The sequence below is a fragment of the Coturnix japonica genome, chromosome 2 (assembly GCF_054131305.1).
Source record: "Coturnix japonica strain WE chromosome 2, WE-NBRP24, whole genome shotgun sequence".
NCBI lineage: Eukaryota > Metazoa > Chordata > Aves > Galliformes > Phasianidae > Coturnix > Coturnix japonica.
Genome location: NC_140664.1, coordinates 120,903,062 through 120,928,853, shown reverse-complemented (window position 1 = coordinate 120,928,853; position 25,792 = coordinate 120,903,062). Strand labels below are relative to the sequence as shown.

At 39.7% G+C, this 25,792-nt stretch overlaps 1 protein-coding gene across 1 annotated transcript in view; it reads left to right on the top strand.

The window, feature by feature from the left end:
* Nucleotides 1–25,511, top strand: part of ITGA8 (integrin subunit alpha 8) — an 84,519-nt gene extending 59,008 nt beyond the window's left edge. The window contains exons 26-30 of the mRNA XM_015853426.3: nucleotides 3,621–3,746; nucleotides 6,794–6,907; nucleotides 17,244–17,345; nucleotides 23,640–23,762; nucleotides 24,814–25,511. Coding sequence (XP_015708912.2) covers nucleotides 3,621–3,746; nucleotides 6,794–6,907; nucleotides 17,244–17,345; nucleotides 23,640–23,762; nucleotides 24,814–24,900 — 552 coding nt within the window. The 3' untranslated portion in view covers nucleotides 24,901–25,511. The remainder of the gene's footprint in view (nucleotides 1–3,620; nucleotides 3,747–6,793; nucleotides 6,908–17,243; nucleotides 17,346–23,639; nucleotides 23,763–24,813) is intronic.
* Nucleotides 25,512–25,792: the final 281 nt, after the last annotated feature.

The window sequence follows — 25,792 nt, the reverse complement described above, 5'->3', positions numbered from 1 at the left end:
TCCTTAGTGCGGTGCTGATGACAGGCAGTGGGTCTCAAAGCCTGTTTTAAGGTCTGTGTTTGTGATGGCAGATCCTGCAAAACGAACTGGGTTTGGCTCCAAGTCAGAAGGTTTAGCAAAGCACAGCTCTCCTTATTATCCCATCAAAAACAAGGTATCCAGTTTATTAAGCATAACTGATTCCAGACACTTCTCAAGTGTAACCAGTAGTCTGTTAAACATCTTGTGGGGAGAGCTGCATTCCAAATGCTAAAGCTGTACTATGTCTTTGCTTACCAGCAGGGCCTGAGCTGAATTCAGTGGAGAGAAGTGGAGACGGCTTTCTAGCCAGCAGGATTGCTCTCCACTTCAGGAGCTACATGACTCATCTTTTGCTTACAGAGATAGAAATGCACTATGTAGTCACAAAAATATAGAAAAAAAAATGTGTATAACAAACACAAATGGCTAAATTTTGTTGTTTCTTTCAAAAGGCAGAAAAGTGAATTCTCCCTCTTCATTTAGTTTTACTACAGAATGGAAATTGAAATGAGAGGAAACTCAAGATGTTTCCATTTTGTAGGCAAAACACAACAAGTTTGGAAATATTTTCTTACTATGATCTTTTGCACCTCATTTCCACTTATTTTTTAGAAGCTGTGAGGAACAGGAAGCTAAGCTGCCCAATTTGTATATGCAACCCTAGGAGCTCAAAGCCCACTGCTCAGATCAGGTTGCAAGTAATGTAAAGGAGTTCCGCATCCTTCCCCCTGGCTACTGGATGCTGCTTTGAGTTTCACTTTAGAAGCCAAGATGGGAGCATTACTGTCAGGAAGGCAGAGCCTGTCGGTGGAATGGTGCCAAAGTTCTGAATAACATTTTCAGGGCAATGTATTTTTTTAATGTTGTTGAGTTTGCTTTTCCTCTCCTATTGATAATGGTTATATCTGTTACCTAAACAAGAATGAATCCTTGTGAGGCTTGAGTGAAATTTCATGTTGAAATCTCAGTCTGTTTGTCATAGCAGAAGACAGCTTCAGTCACTGCTGCAAGAATTAAACATTCTCCCCTTGCTTTAGCTTTCCGAGCACTAACAGCATGAATACACAATTGGTTTCAAATGCTTCATGCTTATGTACTGCTTCAGATGGGTAGAGGATACGGGGGTTTTGTATAAACATCAGGCTGTCTGGCTCCGATTTCCAAATAAGGCTAAGGACATAACATGCCTGGCTCCTCTTGCATTTCAGAACCTTGCATTCTTAGGGTGCTTGGATGTTCCCCTTAAAAATGACTTAGATTGTTCCCTTTCAATTAAAGCGATATATCGCTTCCCATTGTTGAATTTATTCTCTTGTAGAAAATTTTCCATCACGTTTCATTGTTTCATTCCCAAAGATAAATTTTGATTGTAAAACTGTACATACATGGGACGACTCCTATTTAGGGGCTTTTTTTCTGTAGCTTCTCTTTCTTTCAGGGTGGTGATAATAAAATTATTAATCTTGCAAATGGTGTAAAGAGGAGGAAGAGGACTGATGGAATATGGGAACAAATTCAGTGCACAAAGGAGCTCAGTATGCTGGGATGCTTCAGTCTGTGCATAGATACAATCTACAATATGGGAAGTGGCGGGGACAGCATGCTGAGGGCCTGACTGCCCTTAGCCTGCTCCTGCACAGGAATGCCATGTGTTCACAGCACAGGAACTGGAGCTTCAAGTGAAGCTTGCAGTCAGATTCAAAGCAAGCAGAAGGAAGTGGTGGTTCATGCAAACAGGCATTGGATGTCTGGAACTTGTTGCCAGAGGAAGCAGTTGGGGTTAAAAGTTTATGTGAGTTTAGGAGAGAACTGGACAAATTTGCAAAAGAGAAGGACAGTGAATGTTATTAAATGAACAGAAAGTTCGTCTGCATCAGGAAGTCCCTGAGCTGGAAGCTGAAAGTTATTAGAAGAGGGTATGGCAAATGCATGCCTTGTTCCTGCTCTTCCTTCCACATCTGTTTGAAGGCAGGGCTGTTGAGAAAAGGCTTGGTGAGCTGGACCTTTGGCCTGATGCAGTATTTATCCAGTATTTGTATATTATGAGGTGTGTGGTGTGTTTTTTTACTGTGCTAATAGCAAGAAGTGGTTTTAGGCAGCCTGTGCCTGTAAATACCAGAGGGACAGGCAGTGGTTTCCAGCTGCAGTGGATGGAACAGAACACACAGAGTAAAGCCAACACATGGGTAAGGTGCACCTGCTGACAGGTTCTGACACCATCCCAAGGCTATTCTCTGTGCTGCAGAGCTCTCACCAGTGTGTGCCGCTTCTGCTCTGGGGACACAAAAAGTCCTCCTGAACATTCCTGATGGAATTACATGTTGCTGCTGTCTTTTACCTGATATGATTAACCTGAATATTTAGGCAGTTCTGCTTTTAAACTATTGCAAGAGACATTTATGTTTTTCATAGTCCCTCTGGGCTGTTTTTAAGTTTAGCTGTAAATAATTCACTATCAAAGATGCTGACACTCTATGATCTATTAAAAAAATAAGCAAATGTAAAAATGATCAAGTATTCAAATGGCTCTACATATGTATCAGTTATCTTTGTATATCAAGGGCTTCTTCAAAGGCATGTCATTTTATCGTGGGTTTTTTTTATCATCATTATAGTAGTCTGTATACCCTGGTGAAAGAATCCTGGAAAGAGAATTCCCACATGTTATCACATGGAGGGGCAGAGATTTACTAGCTACTCAACTGTTCCCTTATTGCAAAGGATGCTTCTCACTGAAGATCTCAGACAATATCAAAACGGTTCCCTTTTTGCCTTTGAATTTTGGGGCTGCAAGCATCCTGGTCTAGAGGGAGGTGTCCCTGCCTATAGTAGGGGGTTGGAACTGGAAGATCTTAAAGGTCTCTTCCAACCCATTCTGTGATTCTAATGATGGATTTGTTGTATCTGTTTCTAATCTGAGGCGCCCACTGAATAGTGTTGCTATGCTTAGGTGAGTTCCTTTGAGATCTTATTACAAACTTCTACCTATATTTTATTGTGATTTGACACAATCAGATTCTCATAAACTAGAATTTACCTGTCCCTCCATTGAGACTGAATTTTCACTCATTCTGAGGCTTCTTGAGAGAAGCTTTAGAAGCTCTGTGTATAGATTAAATGCAAACTGGCAGCAGTAAACCCAGCTTTCATTCAGAGATCACAAATCCATGAAGATAGTGGGATGCATTTTAATATGAGATTGAAAATGAACATTAACAAAGTTGTTTTTAAAAAAATCTTCGACAATGATGAAAAGCTGTGCTGCTGGAATTCAGATTTACGTTCTTTCCTGTTACTTTCTGGTAATGCTGGTAAAATCATTATCTTGCAATAGGCAGATCCTGATCTGAGCTAATGACCAGATTTTGAATTTATCCCATTACAGAAAACAGAACCCAGCCCCAAGAGTCCAACAAAAATAAGTACGGAGTGAACAAATGTCATCTACTGTAATCCCTATAGCCAAGCAATATGTTGCTGTGCTACTGCTAATCGTACTCTGAATCCAAAATTGAAAACCTCTGAGAAGGGAACTAGTCTGTTAGATCCATTGTATGGGTACATCATTAATATTCAATGTGTTTTTTTTCTCTTTGTAGTTTGCTGTTCCACAGGACACTCCTGAACTTGCTGCTTTTTTATATAATTCCACAATTACTCATTACATCAGGAGAAGGGAAGTAGCTGTGGCAGAACCTTACAGGAGGAACTCTGCAAAAATACTGGTGAGCTGACTAAAATCTGTACTCTGAAACTATACACGCAGTGCAGTCTTGGTGGCTGTTGGTTTGGCTGCAGTTTATTTACAGGCTCATAAAAAGTACCTCATGCTTAAAATGAAAATTTTCATTTTAAGTGAAAAATAAGAAGTGACAGCTCTGATGTGCAAATACTTCGAAGCATATTCGGTCCTGCCATTAAGTACTTATATACACATGAAAAGATAAGACTCTTTCCCTTTCCAGCACCACAGGCAAGGCAGATGAGACAGGACACCACATACCAACCAGCAGCTGAGGTGTTTGAAATTATGAGCAAGAGCAAAACTATCTCCCAGCTAGTCCAGGAAGATAGTTCTGTTTGGTCAGTCTGATACCTGAATGTTGGTACATGGCTGCATTTTCAGATGGATTTTCTGTTTCTTCACTCCTGCATTCTGTGTCCAGTCTCAAGGATACTTCAGCATTGTAGGCATCAGCTCCCTGGGCCTGGAGGCTGCATTCAGAGTTGGTGACCTCGAGATCGGTGGTGGGATTCATGCAGTCAGTGCTTTTCTTTTGCTTTTATGAACCTCAGGCAAAGTTTCTTTCACATCGTGCAGTCTCCTATTAAGCTATTTACTGCAAGCTCATATTTGGATTCTTGACGTGACTAGAATTTGGTAGGAAGAAAAGAACATCACAGGTGTAAGTGTTCTGGAGTAATGCAGTAATTACATTGCTTCTGAACATTAATTTGGCAATTTTTATAACAGAACATGAAAGTAATGAACACCATAATGTAATTAAGAGGAAAAAGCACTGATGAATCCCATTTGAAGCAATAATCACTGCTGATGCCTATGTAATCCTTTCATCAGTCTAATGCCCTGGGAAGCCTCTGATTCCACTGAGGCTGAAGGATAAATGCCTGGGCTTTCAGAAATACCAGTCAATACCACAGAACACTTAATCCATTCTTCAGAAATACCTTAATTATCAGTTATCTCCCTCAGTGATTAAGCTCATATGCTACCAACACAGAAATTACTGCAGCAACTGTGAATGGTTAACCAACATTGTAAGTATGCACTGTGTCTGCACCTTATTACTCAATTTAAAATATGAGGCAGATTTTTCAGCTGCTCGATGCAGGCTGAGAGTATGCAGAAATATAAAACTGGCACATGTGATGATCATTCCTCCCTTGCAATGTGCTTTTGATAAGCACAAATCAGAATGGGATTGGGTACAGTGCCTGTGAATGAATATATAGCAAGGCTTATCCAGGATAGACATAGAAAAATAAGCTAATGTATCATTAATTCTGTTAGAAACTGGTCCCAGTTCCTCCTGCCTTCAGCACTGACTACTACAGATTAAAAAATGTCTATATTTTTAAATTGTGATTCATAGAGGGTATGTATGGAAAGTGAATGCTGTTGTTGAAAATGACTGATAGGCCAAAGGCAATTTTTTGTTCCAAATGTTATATTTCTTCACAAGTTGTAAGTAACCTTAATTTTCATTAAAACATCTTCACAGAAATGAGAAACGTTCTGAGAACTTCTAATGCTGTTCGTATAGTTTGTTAAACATTAGGTTACTCTTCCATTAGTTCTACTGTTACAGTGTTCTGAAAAATCACTATGGATTAAATCCGTTACTACATAGAAATATGTGTTCCGGCCCTGAATGTCAGCCAAAAGTGGACTTTTTGCATACTAATAATTTATTATGTTAATATGTTGTTTTGGCCACTATGATTAATGAACACAGCTCTCCTCCTTCCTGCAAGATAAATAAATCTGGATGGAGGATGTTTAAATATGAAAAGCCAAATAAACAGATACTCCAAAATCCTCATTAAAGAAAAAAAAAAAAAAAAAAAAAAAGTTAATGGTTGCAAGTTCCAGTTTCATTTTCAGGCAGATTTAGAGAATAGAGCATAAGTATTTAGCTTCTGCTTAACTTGTAGTAAGGTAGGATTGGTGGGGAAAGCCGTCCATAAAGACACAGAAATCCTTAAAGTTGCTTTTAAATCTATTACGTTTGCCATCATCTCGGTTTCTGAAGTATGGGCTCTGGTAGGGCAGCTATTCTTCCTTCCCCAGAGGAATACACTTGTGAGAAATAACCTTTGCCATCGAGGTCATGAGGTTTCCTGACAGGAGAGTTGATAAAGTATCCATAAGAAAAGGAGTCTCTGCTGTGTTATAAAAATACGAGTCAGATAAAACCACAGCCTTCCTCTGGAATGAAATCAGAACTTTTCAGGTAGAACTCATTTGTGTATGTACAACAATGTAATTTTTCTCCAAACTTTAACACACTTTAGTTGTCTTTCTATGACATCTGCCTTCCTTTACACCCCGAACAACCCCATCATTTCTGGGGTTTCCCATGGGACTTTGCTCATTCCCTTCAGTGGCTCCCAGTCAGCTTTTAGCAATTTTTGTGACATTCTCCTGGCAGACCTTAACAGAATATATGGTTTTGAGTTTACTTGACTTGACTTTCGCCTTCTTGTCTGTTTATAAGCCAGAATCACTGCTCATCAGCAATGTTTCATGGGCCATGAGTTTTAAATAAAGCAACTAATGAATCTTAGCAAATATTCTGGCTGCTATAATGTAAATATCAGTAGGAAAACTGGGAGAGTTGGAAGAGGGAAAAGATTTAAGAACACAGATGTAGACTTCAGGCAGAGAGGACAGAAAAAATACACATTGAAATGACAAAATGGTCAATAGAGATTGAACACATACTTCAAAGGATTGATGGATACCTGGACATTTTAATAGCTCTGCATACTAGACTGGTGAAAGCTATTGCTTTTATTTTCATTACTACAGTAGTTGATTGTATTCACTGATGGCACAAACACAGTTTCCTTCGCTTTATATTCTCACAGTACCTCATGACATATCTCATTTATATTAGATTACATCACTGGTTTCAGACTGCTTAACTCTTATAGGAAAAGTCCATTTGTTTTGATAATTTAGAGCATTTGAAAGTGATTTCATTCATCTTTAAAACAAAAGTATGACTTCCCTTTGTTTTATACCCAGAACTGTACAAATGTGAAGTGTATCCTAATTTCCTGCAATGTGGGACAGCTGGAAAGAGGGAAGAGTGCAGCGCTGAAAATCAGGTCTCGACTATGGGCTGAAACTTTCCTGCAGGTAAAGCAAACAAAAAACTTTCTATACACATTGATCCCTACATCTTTTATTTAATTAGATAGTTATGACAGATATTAGATATAATGACTATGGAATTAAATGGGCCAAGTGCAAAGCCTTGTGAGTTTGACTTCCTTTGAAGGTAATATCTGACTAGCTCCTGTTCAGGTCACATGCATGTTGCTTACTTTCCTGTCACCCACTATCAGCCCCTCTCGAACTCATCTCCTGGATCTTCCCTGAAAATTCTATGATTTTTAAGCATCTTTACTGTTTTTCTTTCTGCTTTCCTGGACTGGCCTGGCCCAAATCAATCATCTCTTAGGATTCATTGGGGTGCTCTGCATCCCGCACATCTTTCCAGATGAAAGATCTCTTTAGGAGCTGCACTGTAGATGGTGTACACTGTGTCCAGTTTACAAATAAATTTTTATTCATTGTCTGTTAAACTAAGGAAGAGGAAAATGCATTAAGTTCATGTCATATAATCATAAAATGCTTTAGGTTGGAAAAATATCATCTACTTTCATCTCCCATTTAACATACACTATTCAAGTAGAGACTACCTGTGACCTTCCCATAAGAAGACAGGGCAGTTGCAGACCATGGAAAGAATGAACTTATCCTTCCAAATTCTTCCAATTCCAATTTCACCTGCTTTCAGAATTGTATTTATACTATGTAAGGCAGAGGGATTGCACTGTGAGCTGTTAAATTATAGTTGGCCACATGACTTTAGTATAATGTGGTTGTCATGGACTTGTCTTTTTACGGTAGTGTTTTCCAAATGGCCCTTCAGAGGGAATCTTCTCTATGCTATTGAAAAGATAAAGTTACTGTGTCTTGCTTTTGAAAATAAAAAAATCCCATGATTTATATCACAATCTGAAATGTGAAACTTCCCAGATCTTCATTGCTGTAGTGCTTCTCTGAAGGATTTGTTTTTCTTAGAGATAACACCTTTAAGCACTGTGCTAAGAGAACGATAAGAATATCAGCGCTGTGGGTTTGGGTGAATATCTTTATCTCTGGACAGTACACTGAGTAATTTTTATTTCAATTTGCTGTTACTGGGAAATAACAGCAGATCCTATTGTGATGGAACTGATAGATTATTGCCTTTCTTCTTCAAGGAATTTAGAATCCTAGTCTTTCTACCAGGAGTGTAGTAGCCTTCCTGTGTTCCCTGTAGCTATGGGAGAAAAGCAGTTCATGCCCACAACACCTTTTACCCTAGCAGGAGAAGAACAGAATGCTCACCTTGCAACAGGAGGTTTAAGTGGAGCTCTTCACACCACTCAAGTTAACTTTTCTTTTTCTGGAACTGTGAAAGGAGATGAATTTTTCCTCATTTAACTTGCTTCCCTGGAGAAACCAGAGAGCAGGTGGGCCCATTGCATACTGGATAGCCCCTGTTAAATTCATTTAAGAGCTTAGCCCAGCTACTTCGCTGTCCCTAACACATAGAAACAGCCGGAGAGGAAGAGATTATCCATGGCTAGAACTATTTATAATAATTTTGATCACCGCTGTGTCCAAGTAATATTAGAAGTGAACCTTCATCTTACTCACCAAACAAAAGAAAAAGCTTACCTCCCTTTGTGAGCTACAGTACTGGGAGCTGGACCTGTCACATTCAGGATATGATCAGGATTTTCTGTTCATCATTCTGCAGGTGAAATCTAAGTAAATTTGTAAGGGCCAAAGCTTTGCCTTGTTAAAAACCAAACATGTAAATGAAACCCCTTGCACAGCCCCTGGACCCTGGGTTTCTAGGCCATTTACAGCTATTTCAGTGGGAATTATTCTCCTGAGTGTTCTGAGTACAGTTTTGTATGTAGCAGGAAATAACTCTGAGATTAAACAAATTTAATGAGAAACAGAGTGGTTTTCTAAGCTTTTGGTTGTGACAGAGGATGTGTAGCGTTAGCAGAAACTGGCTACAATAGACACAAAGTCTCCTTTCCTTAGTATCTCCTAATGGACAGAATATTTTTCTAGAATGTTAGCTAAAGAGTTTATATTTAAAAAGCTTAAATATGAGCTTTTTCCTAGGAAAAGCCTAACTTTGTCTCAGGTGGAGGACAACTGCATGAAATTTAGTGGTGTGGTTTTACAGTAGCAGTGAGACGCGCCTTACTTCCTTTTAAGCATCTGAAAGTTCTATGCCAGAGCATATAGCTAACTGTATGGGGACAGGGACAAGAAAGAGAAGTGTCTGAAGAGGATGATTCAGAACACCCTTCTCTACTGTCTTGATCTGAGTGGTGGAGAATGGTCACAGCTGTGCTTTGGGACACAGTTGTGTGCAAACATAGAGGCAGTGCCAGGGAGGATGCTGCAATCACTTTAGCATCATCTTCTCACTTAACAGAGCCTGTTTGCTATGAACATATCTCCCTCCATGTAGAGAGCTTGAGGCAGAGGTGGATCCCCATCCTCATGGGAATGAGCCCTCCTGTAGGCTCTGTAGGTGCTGAGACCCCACAACGCACACTCATACAGGTACCTCTTTTGATGCTGCACTGTCCTTGCATACCCTTGCTATCAAAAGAAGTTTTGGTTTCTTTTAGTTTTTGAATGAGCTGTGAGGATTTCACATTTTATCTATATCCTCAGGAAGCATTGCTGTTTCCTTCAGATTGTGGCTTACAGGCCTTATAAAGGCCCAGAAAACTCCACTTTCAGCAACAGGATTTTTTTCCATGTAAAAACTGGCAGTCCCCTGAGAACTGTTGCATCCTCCCATTTATGTCTAAAAGGCTGCCAGAATAACATGACCCCTGCTTCACATGCAAACATATACTGAGAAGAGAGAGAGGGCAAATAGTGTGATGGGATCCGGTTGCCTTCCTCCCACTCACCTCAAAACAGTTCCCTTTTTCAAAGCCCCTTTTAAAATTAACACTTTGGCAGCCATCGCCATAAAAGAAGATAGAACACAATTAGTTTCCTAAAAAGGGCATTCTTTGCTGTTAGTAAGCCTGTAAACTTTTAGTTCCCAAAGTTATTCCAGAAGGAAAGTGAAGTACGCCTCAGCAAACTGCTGCTGTGAGCACATCTGAAATCTACAGATTCAAATTGAGGATTAAGATACAGACAAAACAGTCAGGATGTAGTGGTTCTGAACCAGGACACAATGACCCCACACTAATGCTTTTGTGCATAAGCTCAGAGAAGTTGGTGTCTTTGCAGCAATATCTCAAACACTTTTGTACGTGCGCAGTATTTTCCTATGCCAAAGAAGGCAGGATGGTGGTGACATGCAGCGTTCCACAACTGTGTTATAGTCTAGGGGAATATATGCTGATCTGCAGGAGAAATGTTGTGCCCATTAAAGCTGCGCACAAACTGTCAGTGTGCTTTTTCCCCTCCAAGACATGTTAATGTCTCCTTATAGATAGGTTACTGTGAGCCCAGTAAAAAACTGAAGTGATTGATGAATGCTCAGATGAAGTAATTCCTGTTTCTCCTTGAAGCTCTGTGGATGAGCCTGTATATTTTGTTACCACAAAATATCCATCCTGTAGTGAGCGATTCCTTCCTGTTCCACTTAGATTATTTGGCAACAGCTGACCCCTTTGCCTCTTGACAGTTGTAATCTCTCACCCTAAAGCCCAAACTCCCATAACAAATAGCAGCTAAATGACATGCTACAAGTCGACATGTTTGAGTAAATAAAGCAGCCCAAATTTCCCAAGCAGCCAACAAAGATAGAGACAGACATTGTGCAAAGGCCAAGAAGAATCACAGACTTTTTTTGGATTAACTTCAAAGCCTGGCTGTAAATGTGAACCCTCCACTATAGCTGACTTTTGGATTCAAACTTGCTGATCTAGCAAGTAGTGGCCTGATTCATACAAAAAGCGAAACAACCTTACAAGGCCACTTACATTGTGTGCTGTTAGGGCACTGTGATGTCCTCATTTATCTAGCTGTGGCGTTCTCGACTCATCAGAAGGAGATCCAAGGGGATCCTGACCAGCATCCTTTGAACTCCAATGGGTACTTTTCACGTAATGCTCAGGAGTTTGGAAAATGTATTTCTAAATGGTGAATCTGCACCTTATGTCTGATTTAAAGACACGCTTCCAGGTGCAGAAGAGAGCTGACTAGGGCCACACCGACTGTTCTGGGTGTTGCACATGTGGTGTTTGCAGAGGGTTAGAAATTAGAACAGAGGTGAACTGATGGAGGTGGTCTGTCCCTAGTTGCCAAAGATAGGCCTTGGCCATATGTAGAAGTTTAAGTAGATTAGTTTCATTCAGATTGAGGACTGAAAGTCATAAATCTGATGCACTGCCCTTCAGGACACACAGAATAATAACAAAAGGAGGAAGTTGTCAGAGAAATCTGCCTTTATGTCAAACAGTTGTTGTTATTTGAGAAAACAAAATAAGTAAAAAAGAAAACGGTGTGTGGCCAAAAATACCACATTATGCTGGCTTTGGTTGTTTATTTGGAGTGAAGGCTAAAAAGAGAGACTTTGGCACTGGGCTGAGCCAGCTGGATGTTTTTTTGGGTGTGGGCTCGTTTTGTTTTCATTCATTGTTATTCAAAATAGTGTCAAAATGCTAACAAGAGCAGAACATAAGGATCTTGGTAGATGTGCTAGGGTATGTGTTAGGTTAACTTTATGGAGAAATAAGCGTTTTAAACTGATAACCATTAAAATCACTTTAAAGAGATCTGAAATCTCAAGAAATAGCTGCCTCTATTATACTTTATAATACTCCATTTAAACGATATAGTATGTCATTTAAAATATATATTATGTCAAGTATAAATGATTAAAGGTAGAGATGAGAAGGTGTTGATTTTCAAAGGCGTATTATCTTTGTTCAGAAGCATGGGTTTGCCATCTTAGTACAGATAGCACTTTTTCACTGTGCATGCAGTAATAGATGCATTCTTTTAAATATGCTAGAAGAACAAATAGTTTCATGACCTCTACTTTCAGCATTTATGTAAGCTACTCCTTGTTGGCAGTTGTTCAGGTTTTTGGAGGTATGGGTCAAAGAAAGCAAACTAATGAATTCCCTAAGCCTACGTTTAAAAGGTAACACCATATTGCTTCCCGTCTCCTCTCTAAAATGTGCCAGACTGTGGTGGACACAGAGGGAAACAAGTATTAATCAAGAGAGCCAATATTATTGCAATGGCACTGAACTCTGCGGGAGACTGCAGCTCTGGGGGGAAAACTCCTCTGCAACATGCAGCTTGCTATAGAGACAGCACCTGCTCTTAAGTAGGGCAGCTTCACCAGGCTGCATCTAACCAGAAAAGCATATTTCAGAGAAGCTGAACAGTGCTCCACAGAGGCAGTGGAACAAGGTCAGTCTGGGGAGTCTCTCTTGTAATTAAACTCTTCAAAACTTGCAGAAAAGCAGTCAGCTGTCAGACTTCCTCACGCTTCTACAAGTTCTGTTCCTCCTGCTCTCAGTCTAGCTACCCTTCACCCTCTGCATGTCAATCTGCCCTGAGACAAAGATGCCTCAGTGTGACCTAAGGATATCAGGAGACCTCAGGTCTTTGCCTGAGCTTCCTGCAGAAACTGCCAGCTTTCTGCCAGAGCCTGGAGAACTTTCTTCTGAGTTCTCCAAGCATTTCCAGCACTCCCCAGATTATTTCTTTTTATCTCAATAGTACCTAGGGAAATTCTTCACTGAATATCTATTGGGAATGCTTTTCTGAATTCCTGGCTGCTCCTTGTGTCTCACAACTCTTAAAGAAAACAAAGGCTTCAGTTGAAACTGTTTGTAAAACAGAAGTGTGTGGAAAGAGGGAAGTGTTAGCAAATCCACCAGCAGGGATCTACCACCCAGGCAGCACAGGGAATGGGCTTGTTCCACCACTTAGACAGCATCTGGACAAACAGCTGTCTCAGGGACATGCACAGGGGCAGGCTCAGTTGTTTGCCCACCATGGGAACTTAAAAAGGCTGATGTAGCCAGGGCTGGGCTCCCTTCTGTTGATCATTAGGCACTGACATCCTCTAAGACTAAATTCCTTCTTCCCTTTTCTCTGAGCCACAATGGAACCCTCAGTTGAACTGCAAACCACAAATCCTGCTCCTTCCAGTAAACACTGAATATTTAAATATATGCTGTTTAAAAAATTATATGCTAAAATCCTATGCTCAATTATATGCATAAAGAAATGCTGTTTCTCACAAATGACTTGAGAATTATAGACACAGCTGTAGGCGAGACAGCTGCCTGTCTCCAAGGTGTTGGTGTAAGTAAAATCCTGTTCTTAACTGATGCTGACCACAGTCATTGTTCTAACACTTTTTGCCACAAGCACAGAATTCTGCACAGGAAAATACTCTTTTATATTCCCCATTTCTATAAAGTAATGGAGATGTGCACATTTCCAAGAGCCTAATGATGGGTTGAGAACAGTTGATAGAAGTGGGCACAACCCGCAGTTGTTAACCCCAGCCAAGCACTAAATCACAGAAAGAATCCTCCTCCGCCTATGATGTTCTTATTGCTGATATAAGCAAAAAATGAAATAAGCCATGTATAGTAGGTGAAAGGATTTGTTTTCCTATGGGTTCTGCCTTTCTTTATAGGATATTTCAAGAGTTAATGCCTTCGCTGTACCTTAGCCAACCAGTCTGTCTGCTTAATATATGCTTCTTTAATACTCTAATATTTCCTGCCCTCTCCACTACAGATTATTTTTATAAATCACAGCCAGAATCCTGCTTAATATGAACTACTTAGAACTGAAAGCATGAGGCTTTTTTCAGGCAGAGGAGATTCTGAATTTGCAAATGTAAATTATTGTATAACTACAGAAACATGCTGGGATTTCATGAAACAGTCCAACATTTGGCATCACTCATAGAAGCTGAAGAATGCTTTGAGTCTAGAAATGGAAAATAGGGAATGTGGTAAAGAAAACATAATTTTTCTGAAGACCATCTCATAGACGTTAAGCACCATGAAAGTTTAGAATAATTGTTTATTTTCTAAGTCTAATATTATGTCAGTTTATTTTTTATTTCAAGCATTGATGATAGAAAATGTAGTTCCTTCCATTAGATGTCTTCTGTATTAAGGAGCTGATTTGACTGCTCCTATGTAGTAAGGCAGTTTTCTTTCTATTGCTCATTCCTTATATAAGCCTAAAGGAGAGGTTAAATGTTCTCATAATGTACATTCAGCTGCCCTCAACATTTTGAAACAATATTAATGTATAGGCAAATGGATTCCAGAAAACAATAAATATGCTGGCTTAATGTCACTAGAAAGTGCTCACATGCTTGAAGAGAAGGTTTATTGTCTAAGAACAAAACAGAAAGGACAAAACAAATAACAGTACTGCAGCCCTGGTCCTCGGAAGAACAGGCTTCAGCTTTTTCAGGGATCTGCTTGGAAGAACTGCTTGTTCTCCAGGAGAGTGAGTTGATTCTCAACCATTATCTCCTTCAAGTTTATGAACAGTCCATTCTAACATGCAAGAAGTCCAGCAAAGGTAGCAGGAGCTCTGCATGTGTGAACAAGGAGTTCCTGGTAAAGCTCAGAGGTAAAAAGGAAACATGCAAGAAGTGGAAGCAGAATCAGTTGACCTGGGGTAGAGGGTGGGTTGGAAATACCAAAACACTCTGTGAGCATGCAGGGACAGTTTGGAATGCAAAAACCCACAGGAGCTGAGCCCAGCAAGGGATTAAAAGGGCAGCAATGCAGCTCCTATGAATGTATCAGAAGAAAATAAAGGCTGAGGACAACATGGACCCCCTGCTCAGTGGAAAAGGGAAAAAACCAAACTGATCCAACACTGAAACAGGTTGCTCTTAGTATTTGGAGTTTCCATTCTTGGAGATATTCAAAACATAGCTAACATGGCTCTGGGCATCCTGTTCATTGACCCAACTCTGAACATGTTCTCAGACTACACAATCTCCAGAGGCGTCTTCCAACATCAGCAATTCTGGGAAAATTGAGATTGAGCACAACCATCCAGCTTCACCCAAGCCAAGAAATCGTTGTCATTCAGTCAAGAAAAGAGCAGCCCGTATTATCATAGACCCTTTTTGTCTCAGTCTTTGCTCCATAAAACAGCTGAAAAGGGAGAAACCTTTCTTAAATTGAAAGGTTTTGTATATTTTTATGCAACAGGAAATTTCAGAGGAAAACAACATTTAGGAGGGAGGAAAAGATTTTGGATAATCACATAGAAGCTAAGTCTTGTCAGTGTAACAGAACTCCTGAATGTGCCAAAAATACAAGGTGGGAGAAAGAGATTTGCAGAAGGTGATTTAGAAAATGATAGGGTCATTCTGAATTCATTGGATATGAATACAGTCAAAAAAAACCTAGTAACTGTGATGGTTAGAATTAATTTAATGATTTATAAAGCAATAAAGCACTGTACAGTTCAGCGTACAGAAAAAACAAAATCACAGGAAATGCTATAAAAATGGGAAATACTGCAGGTTTCATTCATTATTAAATAACAAATCTGACTTGAGAAGATGAGAAATGGCTTTCGGTACTTCTACATTAGTCTGCCTTGAAGATGGGGGAAATTTCATAAGTGCACAGAGATTATGAGGGGTATGAAGGTAGGATTTACACTTGGCTCAGGTTACTGGGATAATTTAAAATTCATCCCAGTACATTCATTACTCAATGTACTCTGTAAGCAGCTGCAGCCAAAATAAGGGATTGCTTTACTTACAAGGCTCTGTCTTTCCATAAATCAATGCTGGATTACTGTGTTTAATTCTGATATTTCAGAAAGGATTGAGACAGGTAGCAAAAAATGATTAAGTGCTTCCAAAATATTCTTATATGTAAGATTAACATTTTTTGTCTCAAGGAGTCTAATGCAAAGGAATACGATATTTGCAACTCCAAGGCCTTATTTAATTCTCTTCAGGGCAAACTGAAGCACTCATACGGGAGATTCTTATCATTACCCCAACTTCATATGGATATGTGGATATATATGGAAGATAAGTCGTGTATAGTGTTACCCAGAAAAATCAGCTGCAGAGATGGGATGTGAAACAGGTTTCTTGTCTTCCGGAAGAGCGTGGTAACCCATCAGGCATCCTTCCTTGGGATAAAAATGAGAAAGGAAGCAGGCAGACACAGTGCGAGATCTTTCCTATTTAACTACATGGCAGTCAGTGAAAATGGAAGACTTAAGAGTTCTGGAAGATTTACTTGATAGATGGTATACCTAGCCTTCAAAACCAGTTCCAATTAGATACTGATGGTGCCAAGAGCTCGAAAGGAATCAAAACCTGTGTGTGGAAAATGTTTGTATCCCTTTGAGTAAATGTTGCAATCAAGAAGACTAAGGCTCAGGAGCCTTCAGGTGTCAGGGTTTACACCAATTCCTGACAGTGGGGATTTCTGCACTTAGGTACCATGTTGAGAGGTCATTGGCAAGGGCAGAACTGCACAGTGAGGCAGACAGTTGGGTGGAGGGTATGACTGCCCGCCTGGCTTCCAGATGAGGTGACAGGACTAATTAAAAGTCTCAGCATGAGCTGTGTGATGTAACTTTTAGTTGTTCTAAACAACGGAAGATGCTGCCTAATCTAATCTAGCCTAGCCTAGCATAGCCTACTCTAATATGTAATCTAATGTCTAGTAAATACAGGCAAATTTAAATGAAACATGAAAAACAAACAGCTGCAGTTTGTTTAGTCTGAACATCTTTGGCTACACTGAAGTGCTTAATGAGAGCTGTGTAAAAGTTTTATTAGGCAGCCTGTTAAGCAGTAACAACTAAACATTGATGTTGCATGGTGTAGTAAAAAAGCGAGGTGAGTTGTTTTGGTTGTTTTTGAACTCTACTGCTATAGGAAATCAATCACACTGTAAGTGAAGTGCAGAGATGTTGGTCCCTATTGTTCTGTGATGGGAGTGCAGAGCAGTTCCTTTGATGCCAACAAGGAGCCTTACCAGCCTGGCCTCAACGTGGGCCTGGGAATCTTCTCAAAATACCTCAGGTTCCAGTTTGCCTTTCTGAGTAGAGGCAAGGTTTTAAAACATAGACACCCCATAAACCTCCCCCTGCTTCAAGCTCACCAGTCCCCTGTTGCAGGGAGAAATATGAGGAACAACTCCATGTGCCATTCTGTACATCTGACCCTTTGTACCCACTTGGAACATGCATTCTGTATTTCAGCTTTATCCTGAAACTTGTAGATGCACACATGTCCCAGGAACCAGGGACACTTTACCAAAAGAAACCATCTTTGCTTTAGAAAATCAATTACCTCTATTTCTTCTCTGCTTATTTCTCATAATACTTTAAGGTACAGGTACGTTTTTTTTTTTAATAATTTCTTCTATTTATTTAATTTCAGAGGAAAAATGATCCATATACTCTTTCTTCCAATGTGTCCTTCGAAGTTAAGAACATGCCCTATAAAGTGCAGCCAGCGAAGCTCCCCGAGGGAAGCATAGCAGTAAGTAACTGAAAACGATACCTTTGTGTGAAACACATTTATTTGGTCATTCTGATCTCTGCTGTGGAAGTTTTTATAGGTGAAAATATTGAGATCACTCTTTCCTGTGTTTCTAGTGTAAATTCCTGAAATAATACCTAAAGGAAATATATTTATTGCTTTCTGTGGAAGTTGCTGCTACGTGATACTTATTCCATTATGAAATAATTGCCTGCTGCATTCGTGTGTGGACTGTATTATTGCAGTCTGGATGGATTTTTCACCCAGAGGAAAACAACAGAGCTGTGAAAGCGAGGATCTAATTACCTCATGTGCAGTAAAACAATTCTGGAGCATTGTTTTTTGGTGAAAATTACAAAATGTTCTTTCTCCCACAGTCAGAGATCTCCTTCTCCTAGTGAACAGTCCCCTTACACAAGCTTATGGGCTATCTCTGGCATCGTTTATCTATATTAAGCTTCCTCGAGACCCTTATTTTCACAAGGGCCTGCTTGGCATGCCAGGTTTTGCCACCTCACAGAGCATCAGGTACAGGGTATGAAATTACCTGGTAATCCCTCCAGACGTGTTAGTTGAATATCAAAGTATTTGCCTGCTTTGCAGAGTGAGATTAGTATGGCTCTGGGCTGTTATATGAAAAATGAATCCTGGAAGTGTATGTTTGATTTGTTTCCCATTGCCAACGCATTGAGCATGGGGAGCAACTTAAAAGGAGTTTATTATTCTGGTGTCTAATATCATGGATAAAATTTTGCTCTTTTTTTCTTTCATTACGGATGGAAGTGAGTAAAATGCGAGCACAAAATTTGATTCTAGTATGAGTCATGTGAAATTTGAAGGCTTATTGTTCTCATTTTTACAAAGATTTATTGTTCACAGTTTTTTATGTGGTGATCTCAGCCCGAACCCCTCCAGGTTAAGTCCATATATGTATACATCATATTGGTCTGTTGAGATACAGTAGAAGGAAACAGGACGTTTTCTCATCTTTAAAATCAACCTTAATGTCTACACAACCTTAGAGTTTACCACTTTAGAGTTTACACTGAATATGTGGTAAAGGATGCAAGGTATAACATTTAGAGTTGAACATGAGCATAATGGCTGGTTGATATTTGCAGTGGGGAGACACAAGGTTAGATCTTTGTCCTATAAGCTCAGTGACAGAATTCAGCCTCTCACACCAAGGAAGCCATGATTTCATCAGAAAGACTGGATACTTAATGCAGTATTAACCCAAAAAGGTTCAAAGGCACCAGTCTGACAGATATATTCAGGCCCTTTTATTTTCTTGGAGCATGTGTTCCATACCAGAAACACATGTTGTGCAGAGCTCTCTTGATAGTGGTGCCTTCATCTGGACTGAAGCGCTGTACCCCAGGTGATAGCCTGCTGTTCTCAGCAAGTGTCAGATGATCTACCGGTGATCAGATAAGCATTTTATTCTCTTACTCCAGCAGAATAATGCTTGTTATTTGGTGCAGATGATTTACAGCAAAATGCCAGTAATGGCAACTGTAAAATGTTGAAAAATGATAGTGCTTTTATGTTGCTTCATATCTGGACATGGCAGTGGATTTTTGCCAGCCCTACATCTTGATGTGTTATATGCACAAGCTCTTTTGATGTTCCACTTGCAAGAAGTTGGGCAATGCTTAATATTTTCGCTTCTTCTGGAAAAGGTCAGCAGCTGTGTTTTCAAAGTTTCCAGCTATTTCTTCAGAAGTTTATGGGTTGTTTTTATTTTCAGACACTGCAAGGCAGGAAATGGAATAAAGATTTTAATTCTTTAAAATCAATTGTCAATGGTATGTACTTAAGAACCAGCTAACACCTTGTGGTTTACGTAATTAAGATAATATATTCTATAAGAGCAGAGGACATAATGGCCTTCATTTAGCTCATTCAGTACTGGGTTCCAGTGATGCAGGATCATAATGTGTCTTTAATTTTAATGTAATAAATATTTGCGCGCACATCAGTAATGACATGCACTTACGTATCTGTAGCCCTGAAGCCTTTATTTTCATCACCATGGAATCTTTTACAGTAAAAATTTAGAGTGAAAATAGCTGGAAACTTAGTGGAGCTTAAATCAAAATTCAGTAGAGTCAATAAAAGTATTTATGTTGATTTTGATAGGCTTGGAATTACAGTTATTTATTGTACAGCTCATTGGATTTCCTTGCTTGCTGATGTATCAATAACGATAAAGTGTCACTTTTTCTTAGAGGTATTATTATGGTAATAAGAATGTAATACTTGATCAATTTTTGTGCAAGGGAAAATATAATACCTTTCATTATACAGAGTTAGAATAAACAGAATTTTAATTGCCATTTTCATTTCTGATTCTTGAGCCAGTTTTGGAATTTAATAAGATACTTTGGTTTATCTCAGATGTTTGGTAGGATCTTCAGAGGGAAAGCCTGTTGTATAAACTGTTTGACCAGTTTACTTGAGTACTTCTGCTTTAAATGTGCTTCTGTGCCCTACGATATGTATGTGTACAAATGTTTGTGAAGAGTCGTCATCAATGTCTATAATAATTATGACTTACAAGCTCAAAGGAGCTTTTACATTCTATTTCTGAGTGTTTTTTGAGAGCATGCAGGAATATAATTCTGCTGAAGTTGGATGGGAGCATGTAGGAGTACTAAAGAGTTACTGTTCCTCAGTCTCTAAGCAAAATGACTGAAGATTAGGGAAAGGTCAACATCTGCAGTAAAAATCCTGGTATTAGAGCAATTAATTTACTTACTGTTTCTTAAAGTAGCAGACAACAGTACGGATGCAATATTATTCTTAAAGTGCATCTTTCAAAGGACAGGAGGGAAAAAGCTTTGTGCAAAGCTCACTGGTAGGCACTGCACTGGTGCTGGGTGTTCCCAGTAGTAGGACCCACCTCCCACCTGTGCAGGAGGACCTGCCAATGGGCCTCACCACGCCACCTTCCTGCTGTCCACTGAAGGCAGAGTCAATCTTAGAACTATGGTAGTTTATGTTAAGTTAAGTTTATGATAGCACCAAAATCCATAGCAAAGCCCAATCTGTAAAACCAATGGCAAAGAAAATTTAAAAAAAAAAAAAAAAAAAAAAAAGATTTAAAAAATAAAAAAGATAAAGTATGCAACATAAAGAAGTCTTCTTGCTCTGAAATGAGAAAGAAGGTAAAATGAGTCTGGAGGGCAGTGCCAACAGGGAGCACGTGCAAGAATTCCACTTCTTCATGTTGGCCACCTTAGATGAAAACAGATAAATCCTCCCCAAAACATTCCCTGGCTCTGGTCCTGCAGCAGTAAACCTACCACATGGAGAAGAACAGAAATCCAAGCCGATCAATGCAGACTGATCTTAAATCAAAATCGTATGGAAGAGCGTTGTGGACAGCATCTGTTTGAGGAGCGTCTGTCTTCTGTGGAGATGGTGAACTGGGGCAGGCAAAGCTGATGGGATGCTTTGTTTCTGTCTTCCCCTCTGCTTCTGCTTCAGTCCTGTGGGTGTTCAGGACTTGTGGTGTCAAGGTGTTGACCAGGAGTTGTGTCCACAGCCCCCCAAGTCTTTGTGCAAGTGTAAAAGGAGGTGGCCCAGGGTATTAATCCTGCTGTCAGTGCACACACAGGAGTGAGTATGATGCTGTAGGTGATCTTCTGCTCACCGAATAAGTCTCAAGCATTTTGCACAACCATTTGCTGTCTCTCAGGAGCCTAAGACAAGGTTAGGGGAGAGGATTATGAGCACATGCAGAACAGGCAAGGCTGCCACATCGCTGTACAGTGCACCTTTGAAAAGGCCCTGATGTCCCCATCTGGCTCTGTGCTGACATGCACACAAGCAGAGACAGGTTGTCTTCCTGTTTCCATAGCCTGAAAGGAAAGAAAATACAGCAAGCAAGTGCATCAGATGTCTGGGAAATAGTGCCTAAGAGGAGTCACAGAACAGCTACATTGGTGTCTGTAGTTCCATACACTGCCCATCATCTTTAGCCAAAGCCTAATGAAATCCACCGCCCTTGTGCTATGTGCAACCAGGTCTTCAAAGTTTGCCTCAGATAAGCATGCATGAGGATCTTCAAGCAGGTTTCTTTGTTGGACATCTGAGCTCACTGCTTGCTACAGGCTTCATGCAGCCCACCATGTCTGTGTCCTTCTGATGTCCCTGGCCAGATCAGCCTTTTACTTCAATTCATCCTTTTCCTTAACAGGCTTTTCTCTGGAAGGAATCTCTGCAGACAGTTCTGATGACCTTTCTCTCATTTTCTCTGCCCTTGCATTTTACTGCCAGATACAGTACCACTCAGAGACACAAGGAAAGCCATTTAGAAGTACTTTGTCCATATGAAATAAGTACTGCTGTTGCTGAACATAGTGATACAGAGAGACCACAGAGTTCTGCAGTGCTTAAGGAACTTCCCAAAGTGATGGCAGTGGTATCCTTGCAGTGACATGGTGACTCACACAAGATATCTGCTGGGACCCAGCAGTGGCTTTTCATATTCTTTGTTTGCCTTGAAATTAATTTCTCTTGCTTTAATTGTAGAGCGTGTACTTATTCTTTGCACGTACTTTCTTTTTGCTTGACTAGAAATTAAGTGTTGTAGAGTAATAACTATTTGCAGCTGCTCTAATAGAAGTGTATTATGTGAATGTATTTGTTAGGATTCCATAATTGTGTGACCAACACAGCAAACACTTCATGCTACCAGTCAGTGTTGGAGTGTCACTGTGAGGACTGGGCAGTCTCTCAGGAATTACAGTGTAACAATCAGTGTAAGCTTTGGTAGAAGCTAACTGTTATTCCACACAGAAACTTTTTTCTTAATTTCAACTATGTGTCCTATAACAGTGAGGGATGCTATAAAAAACAGAAGCGTCAGGAGTCCTTAACAGACTGCCATGTTTGCAAGCACTGTGTCAGAGCAGGGATAGCTGGCAGCACAGATGAAGTGTGTGGAACTGTTCTGAACCATCTTCCAGTTAAGCGTGATGGTAGTCAGGAGAAAGATCTGCTGGTGCTTACAGAAAGGGAAGTCTAGGGCAGATCATGAGGACGAGTTCAGTTTTCAGATTTAGCATGCTGTTCCATGAATCAGCCAGCTGGAGTTCTACTAAATTTAAGGTGTATTAGCCCGTGAGTTAATAGCCAAAAAACAAGTATAATTTGCAACGAGAGCAGATCAGGGAGTAGACAATGGTCAAGAAACTTATTAAGAGGATCAGATTTCCTATCTGTACCTCCAGCATTAAAGAGGAAGATAATTTGAGAGTTTGTGTAATCAGTTTGCAAAGCAAACTTGTCGTCTTGTCATGGACAACAAAATAACTTCCATCTGCAACAGACTTACTCTGTTTAAAAGTAAATGAGAGAGGTCCAGCTGAAAGCCCCAGAGAGAAATAACTTCCTAGCCTAGCAATTAAGGAGACAGTTTGGCACACACACAAAAAAAAGACAAACCTTAAGGGGCATAACTGTGGCTGAAGGAGATAAGGAAAGCTCAGACTCATTCCTTCCCACTTAAGAACAGCGGGGAGAGAGTAAATATTAAATGAGATTGATGAGGAGCTTTCCCAGCAGTCTGGGAGCATAGAATACATTTGGTACAACATACAGAGGGGAGAGCAAGGAGGAGGTTACTTATATGGATGACCCAGAAGGAGAAATACGGAAGGGTTATTATTGCTCTTTGTCAAGATGAAGCTCTGGAGAGAGAAGCTGACTCAACAAAAACCATCCACAAGTTGTGTTATACACATCTGCTGCTTTCTAGAGCCTCAGACAATGGGTCAGTGTGTTTTACACTTAATGTCTTTGTATGTAACGGAGTCTCACCTTCTTTTAAGGGGGGTAACATCAGACAGGAATTTTAAAAGCTGGTATCTACTGTGGTTTGAATAAAGAATTTGGGCTGCAGTCAACCATTGTTTCTGAATATTTTTCTATGTAAGTAAGTTATACTGGTGTAGGCTATACCAGCATGAACGTGAATAGAATTTTGCTGCTTGAACTGCAATGAAAGGTGTTTGGGTTTTTTTTCCTACATTGTACTAAGGAAAAATGATTCCTACATCTGAGATGGCAAGTACTTTTGTATATGTGAAAATCCCATTTCTAGTAATTATCATGAACATGGGAAAAGAAACTTGCAGTAAATGAAGCCACTATGGGAAAATTCCAAGCAGCGTGTGTTTCTAATCTGAAAAACACCATTAAAGTGAAAGCTTATAACCTCTGTATTCTACTGTCAGATTTGCTTTCCTTATTTTTTATCCACTTAATGCATTCTTTTCATTCCAGATCAGAACATCAGTCATTTGGTCCACTCCAAATGTCTCCTTTGTCATCCCTTTGTGGGTTATAATACTAGCAATAATGCTTGGTCTACTGGTACTAGCGGTGTTGACCCTTGCTTTATGGAAGGTATGTTGCATTATTACTGTTACTGTTCTCTTTAAAAAGTACTGGAAGATACTAACAGATGAGGAAAAAAAGAGGCTGGAAGTTTGGAGGAAAAGTAACAATAGACATGTGTCTTCTTTGTTTTGGCAGTTTTGACATGCTAGTGTCACTGACCTTTGTGTAGGGAATTTATTTTCAAAGTCTTCCCTTATTATTACAGTGTGGTTATAAATGGGCATACTACAGAGTTTGTCTCTGTTTCCCAAGACCTATGAGCCTCTTTTTCAGGATGTTTAGGTTCAGAAAGAAGTGACTCTAACTTTGTGTTCTCTGAATACTTCAGGAATTTCCAGTTTTTGTTAGCATGTAACAACACTTCCAGTTTTGACAATTCATTTTTAATTTCATTTTATATTAGTGTGTTTGTTGTTACATTCCCTTTGCGGGCTTAAATACAAGTTATTGGAAACTGCTATGTTACAAGGAATGAGTGTGGCTTTTTGCCATCCTTATAGTTCCTCTTTAAAGAAGAAAATAATTTTGTATGATAGGATATGGCTGTTCAGACAATTCTAACTATCCTGATGCCATTTGTAGTTCAACAACAACAAGGAATCTCTAAACCATGGGAGGGTGAGAGGAGTTACCTCTTGGTAGTATTTTGCTTTGACCTTTTCTAAGGTCTATGGAACTACTTTCAACTAGAAAGATAACTTCAAGGCATTTAAAGTTAGTTGACAGATATCTTCCTGATCTTTAGTCTTGGTCACAGCAGTGTTCTGTACACATTTCCCAACACATATTCCATTTTTATTATTTTCTCATCCTAATCTTTTCTAAATGAATGTCTTTCTGAAGAGAAATTGACAGTTTCCTCATTGGGGTCAGTTAGTTTCAGAATTCAAGGAGGCCCAAACATCATCTGTAAAGATAGCTTTCATATCGTTTGAATTTTTAAAGCTATACTGTACCTCACCTTTCAGATCAAGTGAGTGAAGTACGAAACTACAGCTGAGACCTCCTGTGGTTGTCTTATCATGACACCTTTGTTTCTGTTGATTGTTTTCCACAGTGTGGCTTCTTTGACAGAGCTAGGCCTCCTCAAGATGACATGGCAGACAGAGAACAACTGACAAATAACAAGACTACTGATGCATAGAGGAAGAGAGTGACAGATCAAGTCAGAATCCTGCCTGAGACTAGAACACAATGAGGATGAACTGAAGGTTTCCTTCCACCAATCTTCTTTTGTGCCTGCAAGTGAAATGGCATCATAATCTGATCTAAGCTACGTTCTGAGAATATGCCACAGGATGGCCATCCTTGCCAAAGAAAGAAACTTTATCACTGTCTTAAGAACATACTCACCATTGAACAGAATGTTTATTCCATATTTCGGTCAGTCTACACTTGAGCAGACGCTTTTGAAGATGTGTGGCATACTGAGGCGCTTCCAGAACAAGCCCAGATCTCCCAAGGAGAAAATGCCTGCATTGCTGTACTGTCTAGAAGATGGAATGGGATAGAGCTTCTGAACACTACTGTATCATGCAGAATACCTTTGACACCTCCCTAAGAACTTTCATGACATTTTGGCTCAGGGAGACAAGCAATTAATCAGTACTGTGGAAGTACTTCTGAAAAACAAAGGTAGTCTACGAAGAATTTTATAGATGGGGCACAATTATTTATTTTTCCACCTTTTCAGGATAAGTATCTGATATAACCATCAATTTACATTTTAAGAGAAATAAAGTCAAAATACAGAAATCATGTACTTACTTTGCATGTAAATAGAAAAGCAAACCAATTGTACACACTGAGCACATCTTTCTTTGCTACAGGGCGTTTGGCAAAACAGAGGATTTATTTAATATTTTGCAAGATAAGTCATATGATAAACAAGCATGTATTGTATCTCAGTCCAGTGCTGGGAGGATCACACCCAGATAACAAAATCCATAGGCATTATGATGCAGTAGATGAGTTCCCCTCTCACCCCATTGCTAATGGCTGCCCATGCAACTCTTTGTGATTTAAATTACTGATTT